This window comes from Aethalodelphis obliquidens, unplaced genomic scaffold (genome assembly GCF_003676395.1).
Source record: "Aethalodelphis obliquidens isolate GAN/ISIS:26980383/991018 unplaced genomic scaffold, ASM367639v1 scaffold8, whole genome shotgun sequence".
Classification (NCBI taxonomy): Eukaryota; Metazoa; Chordata; class Mammalia; order Artiodactyla; family Delphinidae; genus Aethalodelphis; species Aethalodelphis obliquidens.
In genome coordinates this window covers 49,083,885-49,104,198 of record NW_020837952.1, presented here as the reverse complement: position 1 = coordinate 49,104,198, position 20,314 = coordinate 49,083,885, and the positions used below count along the sequence as shown (strand labels likewise).

The window sequence follows — 20,314 nt, the reverse complement described above, 5'->3', positions numbered from 1 at the left end:
CCCCCCATCACCATGAAACGGGGCGGCTTTCACAAACAGCTTTTGTAAAAACCTACAGTCTCTGCCCTTGGCCCTGGTTCCCAAACTCCTTCTTCCAGAGGAAACCTGGGGCTTGCTTTTCCTAACCCTTTCCTGATGACGCTGTGCAGGATAAGGCCAGTCCTGGCAGCACTGTGAGGAGTATGGGACTATCAGTGAGAACAGTAACAAGCACATGTGAACACTCATTACGTGCCAGGTACTGCGCTGAGTCATTTAGATGTATTATCTCATTTAACCCTAAAAATGTCCCTGGCTGTCAGTACTGTTATTTTTCCCATTTTGAAGATGGGTAAACTAAAGCAAAGATAACATATTTGGGGTGACAAAACTATTAAGTGAAGAGACAAACACAGGTTTAGAACCTCTGTTCTTATAAAAAACTTATTTGTTGAAGTATAATGTATATTCAGAAAAGTGAAAAATCCTGTGTATACAGCTTAGTGCATTTTCATTAACACACCCATGTGACCAACTCAGGTCAAAAAAATATGGCCAGCACCCTAGAAGCCCCCTTCCTGTACTACAGAGTCACCAGCCACCCACTCTACACAGGAACTGTTATCAAGATTTCTTAGATCATAGATTAGTTCTGCTTATTTTTGAATTTAAATGGAACTGATCCAGTATGTATTCCTTTGTATTTAACTTTTTTTTTACCCACTATTACAGTTGTGAGATTATCTGTGATACTGTATGAGGCTTTTCATCACTATATAGTGTTCCACTGTGCAAACATCCCACAATTGATTTATTCCATTGTTAATAGTTGTTATTATAACAACTATTTATTATATTATAACTTTTATTATATTTATGGCCTATAAATTATGGCCGCAGGCTCAGCGGCCATGGCTCACGGGCCCAGCCGCTCCGCTGCATGTGGGATCTTCCCGGACAGGGGCACGAACCCGTGTCCCCTGCATCGGCAGGCGGACTCCCAACCACTGCGCCACCAGGGAAGCCCTGACCTGGCTTTTTAGCCTCTCATCCTTGTGCCAATTCCAGCCTGGCAAAGCCTTGAGGGAAAAAGTGCTTCGAGGGTGGCCTGCAAAAGGTTACTATCATTACTGGAAATGGAAATCTAACTGGTAGTTTTTAAAACAAGGAACTTACAAATAACAAAATAAAACTGTAGTAGGACTAACACCAATTCTGGCCTCTTTTTATTAATATATTATTCAGTCAACTAGCTATTCAAATGTAGTATTTGCTAGTTTTTGAAATTATCAACCCGACACAATTGTTTCCTCTAAGGATGTCTCAGTTTGGAACCCACACTTTCTAGATCTTTGATAACGTGGAGAACTGACTTCCTAGGTTAGGCGACTACCCTCAAAATGATCAGAACTGCCTGAACTGTTTTTGAAAAAAGATGTTTAAGAAATTCAAATACTCAGTGGCATCTGAATAAAAAAAATTGTCACATTTAGTGATTGAAAAACAGAATCATGGATGAGACCCAGAGGGCCCTACAAATCGGGAAGCCTGGTTTCAAGGCCCATACTGGTCCCTGTTAGCGGTAGGGCCCTGGGTGAGTCAGCCACGTGGTGCCTCTGTTTCTTTTTTTTTTTAAATATCTTTATTGGAGTATAATTGCTTTACAATGGTGTGTTAGTTTCTGCTGTATAACAAAGTGAATCAGTTATACATATACATATATCCCCATATCCCCTCCCTCTCGTGTCTCCCTCCCACCCTCCCTATCCCTCCCCTCTAGGTGGACACAAAGCACCCAGCTGATCTCCCTGCGCTATGCAGCTGCTTCCCACTAGCTATCTGTTTTACATTTGGTAGTGTATATAAGTCCATGCCACTCTCTCACTTTGTCCCAGCTTACCCGTCCCCCTCCCCGTGTCCTCAAGTCCATTCTCTACATCTGCGTCTTTAATCCTGTCCTGGTGCCTCAGTTTCTTTAGCTGTAGAAAGGGCATAATCACGCTTGTGAAGTGTTCTTGAATTTCCAGAGCACAGCTAATCATTTGCCCTGGGAGCTCCCTCAGCACTGCCGGGGTTAAGCCTTAGCACTGATTGAGGGACAGCGTTCCTAGCTGGTGTCCTGGCCTCCTCCAGTGGGTTCTGAGCTCCTTAGGGCAGAGGTCATGTCCTGCCCCTTCTATCCTCAGTACAGGGCCTCACACAGGGAGGTACCGAGTACTGTGACGTAACCCCCATGCCACTCAGCACGCCGTGTCCTGGCAGCTCTTCCCCGTGTTCGCTGACGTGGCACGCCTCACAGGGCAGGGCAATGGCGTCTTCAGCAGAGTTGATAAGTGGAGTTGTCACATAACGGGAAATAGTCAGAATCACCCTACAAAGCTCCTTACATGGCTCACAAAGTGCAGTACATATACATTCAATCTAATTCAGTCGTCTTTAGGCACCATCACTTTTGAGAATGACAAAGCCAGATGCAAGGAAGGAACCACCGACAGAACCGAAGATCTGGGCATTCAAACTCCTCTGCCCTCGTAATCCTACTGAGTCCCTGAAGGGAATGGAGACACGTGGAGATGTCTGGGGAAGGTTTACTCCCCTGGAGCGTGTCCTGTGAAGCCTCGAGGACTCTTACACCTGAGTGAGACTGTCAAGGTTGGGTTCTCAAGTCAGTGACTAGCCTGGCTCCCTCTTTTGAAGAGTCCCAGCACACAGTAGCTTGATAAAGGCTTTGAAAAAGTCCTTGGTATGTTTAACTGGGATACACGCAGTTTTACAACCTTATTTGACACTGGACCTTGATTCCTGTTGGTGTATGATACCTATTAATATTCTGTGGGACATGTTCAATGTGACATGCTGGGAATGCAGCCTCAGACCATTACTCAAAGCTTTTCTGACTTATTTTATAAACAATCCCTAACACAAATATTTATCTGCCTTCAGGGCACAGCAATTAAGAACAACCTAGAATTGGATGAAGAAGGCTGTCAGATTAAAAACAAAATGGACAGCTAACAGCCTGGCAGGAATGGAAAGGACAGAAAACTTAAAGAACATCCATGGAATTATTTGCAGATATTCAACAAATATTATTGTATGGTACGATCACGGAGGTTCAGAAGAGTAGCAGTCCTTAAGAAAATGTGACATCCTTGGCAAACTTGCTTAAGATGGTAGGAAGACATTTATTATCTTTACCAAGGTTAGAATTTAAAAGTTGGGTATATACAGACAAGATTCATTTGTTGGGAAAATGTATCTCCTCACCGCACAAGAACCGCAACCCTCTTACCATTCGCTTTCCCAGCTTCCCGCAGTTGTCTTTCCGTCAGATACTGCTCAGATCAACCTCCTGGACAAAGGCCGAGTCAACCCACTCAAAAAGATTCTTCACGTCCTTCCCGCTTCATAAGAATCTGAGTTTTATTTAACCCCCAATTTTTTTTTTTTTTTTAAGGAGGAAGGTCTTTCTAATGAGTAAATTTCAAGATACCAGAACATAAATAAAAGTTTATTTATCTTTTAGGTCATGTCCACTCGTGAATCACATCGGTACACGGATGAGAGACTTTGTTACAGTCCATGTTGTTGGCACCTCCTCCGTGGCCCGTGGCTTGTTGATCAAGGTTGTTCAGCCAGTCTCCTAATGTATAAAAAGCCTCTCCATCAATTTCGTGGGGTTCTTGTTGTTGTTGTTTGTTTGTTTTTGCAGAGAAAGAGAACATTCAAAGGAATTATTCCCGGGAGCAGAAGTGGTCCTCATGCCTTCCACCCTTCCGCTTTCCACTGTGTTTAACATACCAACTATTCTCTTTAAATAACCATTTTTTCCATCCTTACTCATTGTACTTGGACAATTTCAACCTGGGGATAATGTTCATCGACTGCAGCTCCTGGAAGAGCAGCTTGCAGGCGTACGGGATGCGCAGGGAGGACACGTGGCAGGACGACTTGCAGAAATGGCACCTGAAACCCAAGTCAGCTGTGTTAGATGGACAGCAACTCAGAGGTAGAGGCCTGCCCACAGGAAGTGAGGATTTGCTCTGAAAATTCCATGACCATCCTATCAAGTTCATTCGTTTTCTACTCCTCAGTGTTCAGTCACACTATCAAATATGTATGTATGTGCCCCCAAAATAAAAAGAAGCATCCAAGGCAGCAAAAGAAAGAACAAAACAATATCACTCCCCCAGTTTTAAAAGCATGGAATTTTAATCAGTACTTCCACACTTCTAGACCTTTCTCCTTAAAATGCAAAATATCTGCCTATGTATTTATTTTGAATGAGGCCCCAAAATCTGAACCGTCTGAAAGTTACTCAGATTTAGACATTTTTTATTGTTGAAAGAGTTCCAAACCGACTGAATCCATGTCCATGTATTTGAAAAGCACCTACTACTCTATACTATTCTAGACAAGATGCTCAATTTGATTTCTGTCACTGAAATGCCTGAAGTGTGATGGGAAAGAGAAGACTTCCATATAGAAAGGTGGTATCCAATCAAATGCTACCTATTTTTCCAGCACTCTTTAAGCGTGGTTATTTCTCTTAGTCCTGGAAGCCACTGCACTGAACAACGCACTGGCCCCTGTGCGAAACCAAGGAACCTGTGTGCGCGTGCGTGTGCGTGTGCGTATATTCTCATTTAATCCTCACAACAGCACCTGCTCCTGACCACTGTGCCTGCTCTTCCAATTAGGATTTTCTTTTCCTTCAGGAAGAGCCAGTGAACTGAACCTAGATCTTAGTCAATAGCTACAACTAAAGAGGGGTCCCTGGGGAGAAAGTGAATTATTTTCTCAGGTTTCAGACCAAAATAGGACCTTACCCTATACCTCAAGGATCTGGGGCATCTGGGACAATAGGTTTCCAGTAAAAATCCTGAGCCTTAATATGTAGAAAACTAGGTCCTCCCAGTTAACAGGGGGCAAAATGAGTGCAAGAGGAACAGCAACCAGGGCTTAGAAGACTCAGTGCTGACTGGGGACTAGAGCGAGACTCCTTAGTGAACGGTAAAGGCCCTTCTGGAGGGAGGTGTGTTAAAAACGTAGACACACATGTTATTCCACTGAGTAATCACGAAAGTGGCAAATATGTACACAAGAATGTTCACGGTCACACTACGTATAACGCACAGTAGCATATGCATACTACTGCGGCATAAAGCAGGAGATGGCTCATGTGTCCAATAAGCAGTTTGTTCTGTGATTACAGGACATTTATGCAGAAGAATCCTGTGCAGCCATTAAACGTGATGCTGTAGACCCACATTAGTGAAATGTAAAGGTGTCCAGGACACACTGTGGAGTAGAAAAAGCAGTTTGCTAAACAGTGTGATCACAAGGCGGGGGGGTCCTCAGATGGGTTTCAGTAAATGTATGAAGCCCCAAAATCATATGTAACAAGATTTTTTGGTGTACGTATTTTTACTTTTATACTATTATCAGAATCTCAAAAGGGCTCATGACTGAAAATATAAAAGGGTACAGGACTACTGGCAAACAGAGATGTCCCCAAAAGTCACTAAAATGTTAATAGTGGTCATCTGTGGATGGTACAAGTTAGTGTGACTGTTTGTATTTCTTCTTTATATATATATCATTAACATTTTTTATAACTTTGAATATTTTACAAAGAGCAGGGATCATTTTCACCACCAGTAAAATAAAGCTTTATTATTTTAGAAAAGAAAAGCATTAAGGCTGAGAATTTGAGTGTGGTGGTGAGTGAGTATACAGATATGAACTTCTTGAGGAGAAGAGTATGGAAAAGGGATGAGCCATGATGGACCTGTGCTCGTGTCCCCACAGGGGACTTGCAGAGGCCTTAACAAGCACTGTGGAGATTTGATTCCATCAACAGTAATAATAGGAACATGGTGGATGACTTTTTCCTAAAAGATTACCTAAAGACCTCTTTAATGCATTATAGTTTAAGAATTATGTTTTTAATGTGCCTGGGTTGATCTAATTTATCCAGGAATCATGTTCATGCTTTAATTAAACTGGAGAAATGGATTTAACTGGGGCAACTTCTTGCTGATTCTCCTGTCCAGTACATTACCTGGTGACTTCAGGTCAAGCTAATCCATTTAAAACTTCCATATGTGCTGATTCATAATCCAGAAAGCCCACTAATCTTCTCTATTATTAACTATTTCTCCATCATTTAAAATGTTCCAATGCATGTATATACATACATACATATGCGTATATATATATATATACACACATAAAGAAAAATATTAAAAGTTTTACCCTATTTCTGAAAGATTTCCAAAGAAAGAAACTTGACCCAAACAACAATAAAATAAACTGATTTTTTAGGGAAAAGCAGCAAAAGGAGGCGGCTGTGGCTTCACATGAGGAATGACTGTCCAGTAAAATATCCTCTACAAGCTAATTATCTTAATAGGGATTTTCTTCTCTCAGCAGTTTTCCTCTCTTTTGTGACTTATGCCCTCCGTGTCTTCTGCAGAACAACAGTCTTGCTGTAAACATCCCCATAGCAATGCCTTACTAATGTGCAAATCACTGACAAAAGGCCAGTTTCAAGGTTCTGAACTGCTCTAATTACTCAGCCTCCATTGTGCTGTTCATTAAAGACCGACTTCCTCCAACAAACGCCTGTGCTCCCTCCCACACAACCCATCACACACGATCAGGTAACGACGGGAAAATGACAGCATCATTATGCTCCTCTGCCAGAAAGCAGCACGAGCAGGCTGCGAGACTACCAGACTGGATGAGGATTTTTTTCTGTTGGCAACAAGGGTATAAGTAGGCCACTCAAAATCAGACATATGGTATATCCAGGTCTGTTTAATTACAGTAAAGACCCTTAAACAGTGTAACCTGATTTAGTCCTCTTTCAAAGGATTTCAAATACAATATACATTGAACACATGAGCTTCAAAATCAGGCACTGCCATCAGATGATCTCTAAATGAGACAGAAACGAAGCAGGAAAGGAGATATGAATTTAACAGAATAATGTTGGGATCAATTACAGTTTATGTGAGTTTCCCTGAGTATTCAGAGGAAGAGAGGGGAAGGTTTTCAAAGTGCATGAAGGAAGCTGGTCTACTGCTTCCTTTCTTTTTCTCTCTCTCTTTCTCCCTTTCTCTCTTTCTTTCTTCTTCCGTTAGGGGGCATGGGAGGGAATGTGAGGAGAATGGAGAAGAAAAGGAAACTCTTTTTGAAGTTTCATGATCCCTATTCTTAATAAAATGACTCCTCTGTACCATCTTTTCAAAATAAATTACTTAAAAATCCTTGTGCCAACTTTGAAGACCTAAGACCTAGGTTCCAGGCACCTTCCTATTATACTTTTTTGTTGCTGTTGTTACACAACCAGGACAATAAAACTCAATATGCATTTCAAGAGACAAAAAGATATCTCAGAACTGAAACATCTGCTCCATGTCACTGATATAAGAAACACTCAGGCTTATGCTTAGAATAATGTCACCTCATCCCTGCCACCTTATGAAAGGAACGAACTGCAAATAGCCACCTCTTGCGTTAGTTTTTAAAATGAAACTATTTCTTCACAGACAAGAAGAAACAGACAACGATTTCTTCTCATTAACTCTTCTACACAAAAAAAATCATAAAATAACTGGCTAAAGGGTTTTGTCATTTACCTAGCAAGGTGTATACTGTGTTCTAAGAAGCTCACTCACTCCGACTCCTGATTTGCTTTCATTCGCCAAGAAACTGGCAGCGTTAAGATGGCAAAAAGTTGGGGCTCTCTCTGGAAGGAGGCTTTGATGGGGGGCTCGATGGGAAAATGGTGGCCCCTGTATTCCTCAGACTCTGGCAATGAACGCTCATCTGGGCCTAACCCTGTCCTTCTGAGGATGCCCCACCCCCCGGCCAGGGAAAAGGGGCTCTGGGAGGGTGGGTGAGGGCTGATGAGGGAGTTGAGGCTATTTCCGGTCCCCGCAGCATCTGCCTTATATACTTGTTAGACCTCATCTCTGATGGAAGAGTGAGTAGAGACTGGGGAACTACCAGCCCTCCTGCCTACAGGAGCACTTCGGGGCTCTCCTGGATCATGACTAACCCTAAACAGAGCAGCTGCCCTTTGGTGGTAGAGTGGAACCATTACAAGGAAGAAAGGTGTTCTAACTATACAAACACCAACAAAAAAATAAGTAGCAACATCTTTTAAGCTGGCCTTTGTGTACTGAGCTCTACACAGAAATTACAAACTTTATGAGTTACATAATTTACCTACTGACAATCCTAAGCAATTATATTTTATTTAGCAACAACCAGGTCACAGGCTGGAGAAGCAGGGGTAAACAAGACAGACTGGAGTTAGAATGAGCTAGAAGATAAGCTCCCTGTGAGCAGCCATTCATCCGTCTTACTCCCCACTGTATTTCTGGGGCCTAGAACAGTGTCTGAACTTAGCAGATTCTTACTAAATGTTTGTTGAGTGAATGACTGAGACAGACATGGTCTCTGTCTTCATGGAATTCACAGTCCAAGTGTAAAGCAGAGAGAGTACAGACAACGTCCTGGTTCTGTCACCAACTTGCTATAAGAGCTGGGGCAACATACCTGGTTCTTTGGGTTTGAGGTTAAACGAGGGCATTCAACACAGTCTTCTATTAAAGGCTGCCAGTTAAAATATGCTGTAATTCTGAATCTGCTAGTATTTTTACAGATAAATAGTGTTATAAAAGGTACTCGAGATAATATTAAAAAGAAAATAAAGTCTCCTTGGGAGCTTAAACTCTAGTGGCTGTAGACAGCAGAACATTAGGCAGACAAGCTAAGCATGTACATACAGAATCCCCAATTCCAGGAATGTCTGGATGGGGAAGGCTGGAGAATACGTGGGTATGATCCAAACTCGAGCTGTGATTTAAGAGGCAAGGGATGTGGTATGAGAGACATGTGGTATCCACTCACCAGCCGGAGTACCCAAGAAGTCCGCACTGCCCACAGACATCAACCTCAAAGGCATCACTTGAAATCATCAGTCTCTCTAGTAAAAGCATACTTGCTCCATAACCGATTAAACAGTCACGTTCCATTTCTCCAAGACGCAAACCACCATCACGAGATCGACCTTCAGTAGGTTGCCTTCGAAACAAGTTAGACAAATGTGTTATTATTATACTAAACAAACAAAGAGGCAGCATCACATGCTAGCTAAGATCTTGCACAAGGCTTCAGAGTGGGCTCACCGGGATTCAAACTGCTTTTAGACAGTGACCAAAAGCAGGCTGCTTAGCCTCTCAGCCTCATTTGTAAAGCGCATGTTAGACAACCTGTCCCAAAGAGGCTTAAAGGAGAAGAGATGTAACACTAGTGGTTGCTATTACTATTATTAGATAGAAATAATAATTACATAATCTTCTGTGATATAATAATAAATTAATATATAATCATATAAAACAGCAGGGCTAGCATTACTATTACCATCACTTTCATCATTATTAGCACAGTATAGTCCCCAAATCAGGGTAGAATGTCTTTTGAGTACCTTCAAAGATGTCTCAGTTCTCTGTTATTTAAAGGCAGAAAAACTAAGCAGAACGCACTATGGGAGAAACGTGGGTCCCCAATTGTTATTGCCAGGGCTCCAGGGAAGAGCTTTACTATTAAGAAATAAATTGAGCATGGAAAGAAGCAAAGAGAGTTTTATAAAATTTGGAATAGATCAGGAATCATCTGGAAGGATGGAGTACCTGAGCCAGATGGGAGGTTCCTCAGAGACTGGGAAAGTTCTGTGTGTCCCATTCAGGTCGTTCCTTCTTGTATGAGAACTGGGAAGCTATTAGCCCCCTGAATGGACTCCCTGTGGTTTATGTATCTGCTGGGCTTGAGAATACTTTAAAAGGTTAGGAATCCAAGACCCAGAGATGTAGGTAAAATTAGGGGATTCTGAAACAACTCAGGCAAACCCACCTAGATCCCACCTAGGTACTGATGACAGAAATTATTAAAAAAAAAAAAAAAAAAAGTAAAGAAAAGAAAGAAAAAAAGAAAAAAGCAAGCTCCCTGGCTGGTTGATTTTGGAGTGACAGTCCTTAGAGGTAGTCTGAGCAGGGGTGGACTGTAAACCTCTTGTTTGCTTCATTCCGTAGCATTTTTAATCTTTGTTGTTGCCTCCAGTTTCCCAAAGAGTTAAGAAGGTAAACACAGTGTACACCAGCCCATGCTGAAATGTTACCTTCTGTTGTTGAAAGTTACAATGGGAAATCAAATCGTAGATTATTTGTTGAAAGAAAATCTACCTATGAAAAACTTACAAATAGGTCTAAATGAACACATTATAATAGCCACTTCATAACTGAGCATGATATCTATGTTTTGATCTAGGGTGGGAGTCGGGGGCATCCCTACACCTGTGGTCACTGGACAAGTGAAGGGGGTCTGATCACATATGGGCAGAACCCAAAACTTGGATTTTAACCAACTGAGATCACAGACTACAAATACACTCCAGGCAGATTCATATGGAATACACAAAAGTAATTCTAAAGCAGCAACGTTTTTTACACAACAAGGCAAAAAACAGGAAACGTATTTTGAAATATGTTACTCTGAAATAGTTTTTTTTTGTTTTTGTTGCTTTTTTTGGCCGTGCCGCATGGCTTGTGGGATCTTATTCCCAGACTAGGGATCGAACCCAGGCCCTAGGCAGTGGAAGCGTGGAGTCCTAACCACCGGAGAATTCCCTGAAATAGTTTTTGGATGTTGTAACTGAAATGGAAGTTCTGGAGGGGACAGCATTCAGGGGAGAGTTGCATTGCCAGGTCAGAGTGGGCAGGGAACTGGATATGTGTTGAGCCTCTCCCATGAATTGGCACGGTATACATTCTATTTTAAAACATCTGACATTCACCAGCATGCTACAAAGTGGGAATTACTGTTTCCACTTCATATACGGGAAAAACTGAAGCTGAGAGGAGCTAAGTGATGTGTCCAAGGCTGGTGGAAGTGGTATAAGGTGGAGATGAGTTCACATCCATGTCTGTCTGTCTCCCCAGGCCCACCCTCTCTGGCAACCTTGGCACTACTGCCAGATTGAGCCGGGTAAGTCTCTGTGGTGAGAACTGGCCTGTGCATTGTAGGATGTTCAGCAGCATCCCTGGTCTCCACCCACTGGATGCCAGTAGCTTCCTCGCCACCCGCCAGTTGTGACATCCCAAAATGTCTGCAGACATTGTCAAATGTCCCCTGGGAGGCACAATCGCCCCTGGGTGAGAACCACTGCCCTAGACCCTGCTTCTCCAAATGGAAGATGTAGTACTAAGAACATGTGAAACCTAGTATTTATAATTCCCTTTCCCAACAACCGTACCCATTCATCAACACACAGACATTGTGCTTGGAATTGAGGACACACTGGTGAAAGGGCACATGTGGACCTTAACCTCCCAGAGCTTACTCTAATAAGCACGCAAGTACAGGTGCCTTATGCTCCCGTAACAGTTTTAAAAAATGACAGTTGTGGCCTTGCTACCAAATAACGTATGTAATGTGTTTTCTGTGTACACATGGGAGCATGCAGGTGTATCGATATGTGTTCATGTAAAGTGTACCTACATTCCTATATTTGAACCTTGTAAAACAGCACCATATTTAAACTGGTGCATAAATGCAAATGACTCTGCTAGGAGACTACTGGCAAGACCTACGGTGGGCTTGCTCTTGCACCTATGAATTGATTTTTAATTGGTTGCTATTTTTTCATTTTAATCAGACGTATGTGATTTTTGATGCCTAACACCCCAAATTTTGACATCTGCCTATTGCTATATCCGAGAAATGCAAGGTAGACTTAACCGCATTATAAATGCTTTTCTCTTACCTGGTAAGGACAGCTCGTGGTCCCCGTGCCCGGGCATGCATCTTATCGAGCACCATGTGTTTCAGCTTCTGATAGTACACGGGGCCAAAATAGATGTATGCTTCCAAGGGTTCACTGCAAGAAAGGTCAGAGTTTTAGGTTAAGAAACTAAGTTTGGGCTAACAAGAGACAGCCTTTTCTAGGACTCATCACTGGCAGGCCCTTATTTGTTTATGAACAAGTTTATGACTGAATGAATGGAAGAGAGTGATTTTCAGTCTGCAGTGAACAAATATGCTAGAACTAAAAATATAAAAGTACCATGGATGCAATAACAGATGCATTGTTCAATTAAGAAATAAAAATTTATGAACATTGGGGTGCAGTATCTTTTCGAATTAGTGTTTTTGTTTTTTTTGGATATATACCCAGGAGTAGAATTGCTGGGTCATATGGTAATTCTATTTTTAGTTTTTCGAGAAACCTCCGTACTGTTTTCCACAGTGGCTGCACCAATTTACATTCCCACCAACAGTGTATGAGGGTTCCCTTTTCTCTACATCCTCGTCAACATTTGTTATTTGTGTTCTTTTTGATGACAGCCATTCTGACAGGTGTGAGGTGATTCTCACTGTAGTTTTGATTTGCATTTCCCTAATGATTAGCGATGTTGAGCATCTTTTCATGTGCCTGGTGGCCATCTGCATGTGCTCTTCGGAGAAATGTCTATTCAGTTCTGCCCATTTTTAAATCGGGTTTTTGCTTTTTTTGATGTTGAGTTGTATGAGTTGTTTTTATGTTTTGGATATTAACCCCTTATCGGTCATATCATTTGCAAATATCTTCTCCCATTCAGTAGGTTTTCTTTTCATTTTGTTGATGGTTTATTTTGCTGTGCAAAAGCTTTTCAGTTTAATTAGGTCCCATTTGTTTATTTTTGCTTTTGTTTGCTTTAGAAGACGAATTCAAAAAAATATTGCTGCAATTTATGTCAAAGAGTGTTTTGCCTATGTTTCCTCTAGAAGTTTTATAGTATCTAGTCTTACATTTAAGTTTTTGATCCATTGAGGTTTTTTTTTTGAGTTTATTTTTGTATGTGTTAAAGAATGTTCTAATTTCATTCTTTTTTATGTAGCTATCCAGTTTCCCCAGCACCACTTACTGAACAGACTGTCTTTTCTCCACTGTATATTCTTGCCTCCTCTGTCATAGATTAATTAACCATAAGTGTGTAGATTTATTTCTGGGCTTTCTACCCTGTTCCATTGATCTGTGTGTCTGTTTTTGTGCCAGTACCATAATGTTTTGATTATGGCAGCTTTGTAGTATAGGCTGAAGTCAGGGAGCACGATTCCTCCAGCTCTGTTCTTCTTTCTCAAGATTTTTTTGGCTATTTGGGGTCTTTTGTGTTTCCATACAAATTTTAAAATTATTTACAATTGCCAAGGTATGGAAGCAATCTAAGTGTCCATCAACAGATGAATGGATATGTGGTGTATGTGTGTGTGTGCGTGTGTGTGTGTGTATATATATATATATATATACACACGCACACACACACATACACCACACACACACACACACAATGGAATACTACTCAGCCATAAAAGAGAATGAAATTTTGCCATCTGCAGCAACATGGATGGACTTGGAGGGCATTATGCTAAGTGAAATAAGTCAGACAAAGACAAACACTGGATGATATCACTTAATGTGGAATCTAAAAAATACAACAAATTAGTGAATAAAACAAAAAAGAAGGAGACTCACAGATATAGAGAACAAACTAGTGGTTACCAGCGGGGAAAGGGAAGGGGTAGGGGCAATATGAGGGGTAGGAAAAAAGGGTTATTATGGGATTATATGAAATCATGTGTGAGACTTTTGAAAACTGTAAACTACCATAGAATTTAAAGAATCGTTCATTCAATTAAAAAAATAGTGAAAAAAATTTAAACAGGTTGTGAGACAGTGTGAACAAGACAGTCCCTCCTTCACTGCTGCCACCCTCGTCAGGCCACCATCCTTTCTTGCCTGGACTACTGCAGACAATCCTCCAGTTGGCCTCCTTGCTTCCACTCTTATCCCTCAACAATCTATTCTTCACACAACAAGCCAGAGTGATTCCTTCTAAATCATAAATCATAGCAGGTCATTTTTCTGCTCTAAATTCCCAATGGTTTCCCATTACATTCAGACTCTGCATCACCCAAATACTGTATCACGGCCACAAGGTCTAACACAACCTGGCTCCTGTCCACCTGACTCATTTGCTATTCCCCTTCCTCACCGCTCATTCTACTCCAGCAGCACTGGCCTCTTCATTGTTCCTCAAATGTAGCAAGCCCACCTGCCCCAGGGCCTTTGCGCTTACTGTCAGCTCTGCCTGAAACATTCTTCCACCAGGTATTCACATGGCCCTGCCAAACCCTGCACCTCCTCCGAGAGGTGCGCCCCAATCACATTCTCTAGAGGTGCCTTCCTCCCACCCCAGCATCACAGTGCCAGTGCAGTCTCAACTCTCACGTTGGTTTTATGTTCTTCAGAGCACTTGTCACCGTTTGCTATTAAAGTACACATTTGTTATTTCTCTAATTATCGCCTGTTTTCCCCAGAAGAAGTAAATGCCGCAGAATAAGCACTTCATCTCCTTGTCACTGTGGTCCCTGCACTAATGACCCTGCCTGGCACACAACAGATACTCAGTAAACGTCTGTCACAGAGCTGACTCATGAGCCTTTAGAAAATCCGTAGTAAGAATTTAAAAAGAGAGTGAATATTTAAGTGCTTTGACAGTGGAAAGCTTTTTTTTTTAATATAAATTTATTTTTATTTATTTATCTTTGGCTACGTTGGGTCTTCGTTGATGCGCATGGGCTTTCTCTAGTTGCGGCGAGTGGCGGCTACTCTTCGTTGCGGTGCACAGGCTTCTCATTGCGGTGGCTTCTCTTGTTGCGGAGCACGGGCTCAAGGTGCACGGGCTTCAGTAGTTGTGGTGCGTGGGCTCAGTAGTTGTGGCTTGCAGGCTCTAGAGCACAGGCTCAGTAGTTGTGGCGCACGGGCTTGGCTGCTCTGAGGCATGTGGGATCTTCCCAAACCAGGGGTTGAACCCGTGTCTCCTGCACTGGCAGGCAGATTCTTAACCACTGTGCCCCCAGGGAAGTCCCTGCATAAAGTCCCTGAGATAAAGACCTCTTTATCTCAGTTTTCTTAGTTGTACAACAAGGGGGGCAGACTAAAGTTCTTTCCAGCTTTAATAATAAATGATTCTAACTCCTCCACTGTATGGCTGCTCACAGTAGAATTTCTAGAACTCTGTCACCTAATGCCATTCTATCATTAACTGAATAAAGCCAGATGCAATTTTTCCTCCTAGCTATGCTCGAAAATGTGACAAGGGATGAAAGCTGGTGGGTGGATATGGTTTTAAGCCCTTTATGAAACTTTCAACTAACAAGCTAAAGTAGTGTTTCTCAAACTTTACAACTGAGATGAATGGCAAAGAAATGAAAACACTTATTGGCTGGGGGCACTGGGGAAAGGGGTGCAGACAGAGCCTACAGCTGTCCATAGGAAGCAGAGCACAACCCATCCAAATCTTCCAGTGAAATTATGTTCAGAAGGTCCACCAAATTGATTCACTGGATTTGCATACTTTCTGGTCAACTACTGCATTATTTCTGGATGAGAAGCAAAGACTAAAATGATCAGTTTAGCAGTGATAACTGTTTTTTTGAAATGGACCTTAGTTACTTCACTGAATCATTTTTGAAATGGACCATCACTCTTGCCCTGTAATGCGATTTCCTGTAACACCTCAACTATGGTACACCTAAAGAAATCCACATTATTACAGTCTAGATAGGTCATTTGAGAAAGCAGGCAATCATTTTAACAGATACAGATTTTGGCCATTTTCATCATATCTGGATAGTCTATTTGCAGCACTAACATCAAGCTCTGTGTTTTCACACATGCTTCCACGCTGAGTTTCACTTGTGCTCAAGCAGTTTGAAACCTCAGAAGAACGGTACAAATGCTATGTCCCAGAGTTTTATCTGGCATAAAATATGTAAGTGGGTCTTAATTTAAGCAACTGATTTGATCCTTTAAAACCATGTGTGACTCAAGTTTGAAAACCTGATCATTCAGGGTAACCTCAGGGACATCTGTTTCTCCAGGGAACCAGGAAGACCCAGCGCTCTGCTGTGTCTCCCTTCAGGCTGCTTTCCAGCCTCCCCTCAGGCTGCAGCCGCTGCCTCTTCCACTTCCCTGAACTTCCCAAGCTCTGCCCCTTGTAAGGTGTTCAACACACTTCTCCCCTGCACGAAACACTCTCCAAATGTCTCTTCTCATCCTTCGTATCTCCACTGAAATAGCCACCTCCTCACAGGGGTCTTCTAACCTATTCTTTGGTTTCATTTTGGTGAGAGCTATTTGTACTTGTGTTGATTTGTTTTCATTCCTTTATTCAACAAACATTTATGGAGTGCCTGCTGTATGTCAGGCTCTGTGCTAGACACTGGAAATAAAACAGTAAACAAAACAGACAAGCCCTGCTCTCATGTAGGTTACATTCCCATTGGAGAGACAGATAGTGATATTATATGGTATTATTACATTACTTGATAATGATGAATGCTACAGAGAAAAATACAGCAGGAAATGGGCAACACTGAGTTGTGGTTTTAAAGTAAGTAGTCAGGGTAGGCCCTGCTGAGAAGTTACTTTTTGTCTTATTTTTTAATGTCTAGTAACAAATCTCAGTGGTCAGCCCCATAGGTCAGGGACCACGTCTATTTTGTTCACTGTTACATACTTAGTATCTAGCACATGTTAGGTGTTTAACATGTCATTGGTGAATGAACGCGCAAATGTTACACCTCAGGCTACCTGTCAGAGCACTAAGTACCTGATATTCATCACAGTAGTGCAGAGAAAGGCCAACAGTTAAGAGATTTTGTATTATAGACAACTGATGTGTTCTTTAAAAGCTGTGCAGAAATCCTATTTTGGTAAGTAAGATCTTTCTACTTTTTAAATGGGAGCCTTATCGGCAAAAGGGCACTCCTTAGTTTATTAGTTTTCTAAATTTGGACTTTCTTTTCTCCCCTCCCCCAGTTTCACTGAGATATAATTGACAAATAACATCATGTAAGGTGTACAACGTGTTGATGTGATACACACATACCGCAAAATCACTACCACCATAGCTTAGCTGTGACGTCCACCATAAATCTGGATTTTCTTGTATCAGATTTCTTAAAGGAATAAAGCCGTATATCTTAAGGGCTCTTATGCCTTATCATATTTTTAGTTTTATCCTTTTACTTTAATAAAATCATACTTTTACTTTAATAAAATCGTAATTTTCCTTTAAGACGTCTAAACACATACTCACCCTGTGATGCCAGAGGTAACATAGTCTTTCCCCAAGTAGTTATAACCGTGGCGAACGAGGTCCTCACACACATCCTTCACTTTACTGCCCCCAAACGCAGTGCCGTAGTGGAATCTGCCGTCTAACACGCCGGCCTTGCCCGCCAACAGCTCTATTAACTTTCCCACCTGTGGGATGTGAACAAATTAAGTGAGCACCTTCCGGTGGTTTAGGAATTCTGTCTGTTTATTTAGCTCTGGCCTGTTTCTTCCAAAAGATTATAAGACTACTACTATTCATAAGAGTGATAAATCAGTAGTAGCAAATATTTATCCTCTCTTACTGTGACCTAAGTTTATGCCTCCAAGACCCCGATGGGATAGGTACTATTACCTCCCTCAGTTTACATCTGAGGAAACAGAGGGGTTAAGCAACTTTGAAGTCCCACAGCTGCTAAGTGTCGGAGCCAGGATGACAGAATGGTAACCACAGAAAGGGAGATACATTGATACATGGGGTTCTTCTGTTGAGGGGTGAGTTCATCACTCAGAAGACTGCTCTCGAAGGGAAGCCCAGACCTCTCCACACCCCCTCTGTAGAGGAGATTAGCCCCCACTGTCAGGGTCTAGGGACCTATTTATTTGGCAAGAGGTAAAAGGGCCCTTTCCGAAAATCAGTTTCAGGGCCCCATCTCCTCCGCTCACTACAAACCAACTGCCTGCCTTTTTCCTTAAAGGCAGCGCCTCTGAAAACCGTACTAACTGGGCTTCCCTGGTGGCGCAGTGGCTGTGAGTCCTCCTGCCAATGCAGGGGACACGGGTTCGAGCCCCGGTCCCGGAGGATCCCACATGCCGCGGAGCAACTAAGCCTGTGCACTTTGGCTGCTGAGCCTGCGCTCTAGAGCCTGCGAGCCACAACTACTGAGCCCGTGCGCCACGACTGCTGAAGCCCGTGTGCCTAAAGCCCATGCTCCGCAATGAGAGGCCACCGCAATGAGAAGCCCGCGCGCTGCAACAAAAACCCAATGCAGCTAAAAATAAATTAATAAATTTATTTTTTTTTTAAAAAAGATAACATTCCTTCCTAAAACAGAAAAACAAAACAAAAAAACCCGTACTGACCGTCATTCGAGATGGGAAGCCATGGGGGTTCATTATGATGTCCGGACAGATGCCAGAATCACAAAATGGCATGTCTTCCTGAGGGACGATCAAGCCACAAACACCTGGGGGAGAGAAGATTTCATGCCACGTAGAGCCAACCGGCAGAAAGGAAGAACACAGCACTTAATTGGGATCTCCCTGCTGCCGTCTCTATTTCCACTGCTCTCAAACCTTCTCCGTGGTCTCCATCAAGAGTAATAAAAGCAACTTCCAACAATCCTGCTACACGAACAGTTCAAAAACGACTGTCCTTGCGGAAAGGCACTGCAGCCTGCGGGTTGGCCTTCTGGCACGACACACAACGTGCCGTCAGGCCGTCTGCCCGGCCTCTCTTGCCCCAGACAGGGGAGAGCAGTGGCTTCCCCATGCCCCAGCCCCATCGTCGTTCCTGACACTGCAAGTCAGCGGCAATCTCGCTCCTTGTCAGCCAGTCTGTGATCTGCTACCTAACGTACCCACAGCACAGGAACGCGAGTTCTCTGATCACCAGAACTGACTGGGCAGGGGATGTGTTTAGATTGTGGTTTTAAAACGTGGGACAAGGAGTCCTTGTGAGTGGCTGATGCACTGACAGGTCTACCTACTGGCTGCCGAGCCCTGGCTGGTGGGCTGGTTTCTGCCAGGGCTCCCCTGGCCGAGCCTAAGCTGCCCTAGGGAACTGTAATTCCTATAGCTTATGGCATGCTAGAAAAGTGACCTCTGATCGAAGTTGTAGAGTTGAACAAGAAAATTAAATGCCAAATTACTCTTGGAAGAAAAGGCTGGAATCAGAAATGAAATTATAAGAACGAAAACCAAACCAAACCCCACCAGCTCTCTGCACTCTACTGACGGTCTCTTAAGTTAGTTGTACTTTATTACTCCCTAAATATTATTCTAACCTGTAAGGGATCTTACTGCTTAAATAGTTTTAAATTCCTCTGATTTCTTTCTTGGTAGAACGACTATACGGGTACAGTTTTAGATTGTTCACCACAAGCTACCTAATTCAGAATTAGAAAACTAGTGTACAATGGCACTGGACCAGGAAAAAAAATGCTTTTACATTTCTTAACATGAACTTTCTTTTCCTTTGTATACAAAGTTATCAACCATCTGCACCTATTGAAAAGAAACTGTTCTCAAAGAAATGTTTCTTTCCTCAGTTTGATTTCTACATAATTACTCAAACTTTTTTAAAATAAAATTTTTGTGCATGTTATGATCACCAAGACCTGAAGTCTAAAGAGAAAGAGTGCCATCTGCCTATTTAACATCGGTTATCAATGTTCAGATTTCCAGTGGCTATGAACGATATGGTAACTCGGTTTATGAAGTTGAATCCTAGAGCATGCCTTTTTGGTTGAAATTGTATTGTTTATTATAAAGAACATATGCTTTCCTACATTAAGCCCAGAAACATTCAGTTCACTTTATTTCAAATTCAGCTACAATGTGTTAGAATTTAAATCAAGCAGAGTCTGTGACCCTCCTTTCTCCCCTCCAAAAATCCATCTTTGTCCACACTGAAATTATCTGACAAAACACTGGGGCTACTGGGAAATCTACTCTGAAAGACATCAAACTGTAAATCTAGGTGCAACCGACAACAACATTGTTTAGCAGTGAACAAAATGTTAAAAACAGCAATTCCTAAAGAGGCCAGTCCCTGGGACGTGCTTGGGTGAGAATGTCACTTTAGCTGGTGAGGAGGTGGAAGGTTCAGCTATATCCCTTAAAAACAAAACTGAAGAAAAGCCTCGGCACCCCTTCAGCAGCAGTTCACAGGGGGATGCTGGCGTCTGCTCAAGAGGAAGCTGCCTGTTCACCCCCGACAAGAGAAGGTGGGAGTGAGGTGCAGGAGGTACAGAAACCCACTGCGGAAGCAGGACACGCTCATATTGGGGGAGGGTAAGGAGTGGGATGATTTGCATTTTGTATTCTCAGTCTCAGCTGACAAGTTTAATCAAGCAAATTTAACTTCATTTTGTTATTAAA

The 20,314-nt window shown here is 42.3% G+C and overlaps 1 protein-coding gene across 2 annotated transcripts in view; it reads right to left on the bottom strand.

Moving 5' to 3' along the window:
• Positions 1 to 3,144: 3,144 nt before the first annotated feature.
• POLR3B (RNA polymerase III subunit B) overlaps positions 3,145 to 20,314 on the bottom strand; it is a 115,929-nt gene continuing 98,759 nt past the window's right edge. Inside the window, exons 24-28 of one of the 2 annotated variants that reach the window (XM_027107434.1) lie at positions 18,296 to 18,399; positions 17,196 to 17,362; positions 11,816 to 11,929; positions 8,905 to 9,078; positions 3,145 to 3,945 (exon numbers count right to left, since the gene is read on the bottom strand). In XM_027107434.1, coding sequence (XP_026963235.1) covers positions 3,816 to 3,945; positions 8,905 to 9,078; positions 11,816 to 11,929; positions 17,196 to 17,362; positions 18,296 to 18,399 — 689 coding nt within the window. In that variant the 3' untranslated portion in view covers positions 3,145 to 3,815. Of the gene's footprint in view, positions 3,946 to 3,967; positions 6,922 to 8,904; positions 9,079 to 11,815; positions 11,930 to 17,195; positions 17,363 to 18,295; positions 18,400 to 20,314 lie in introns of those variants that run through there. The other variant, XM_027107435.1, reaches the window with a different exon arrangement.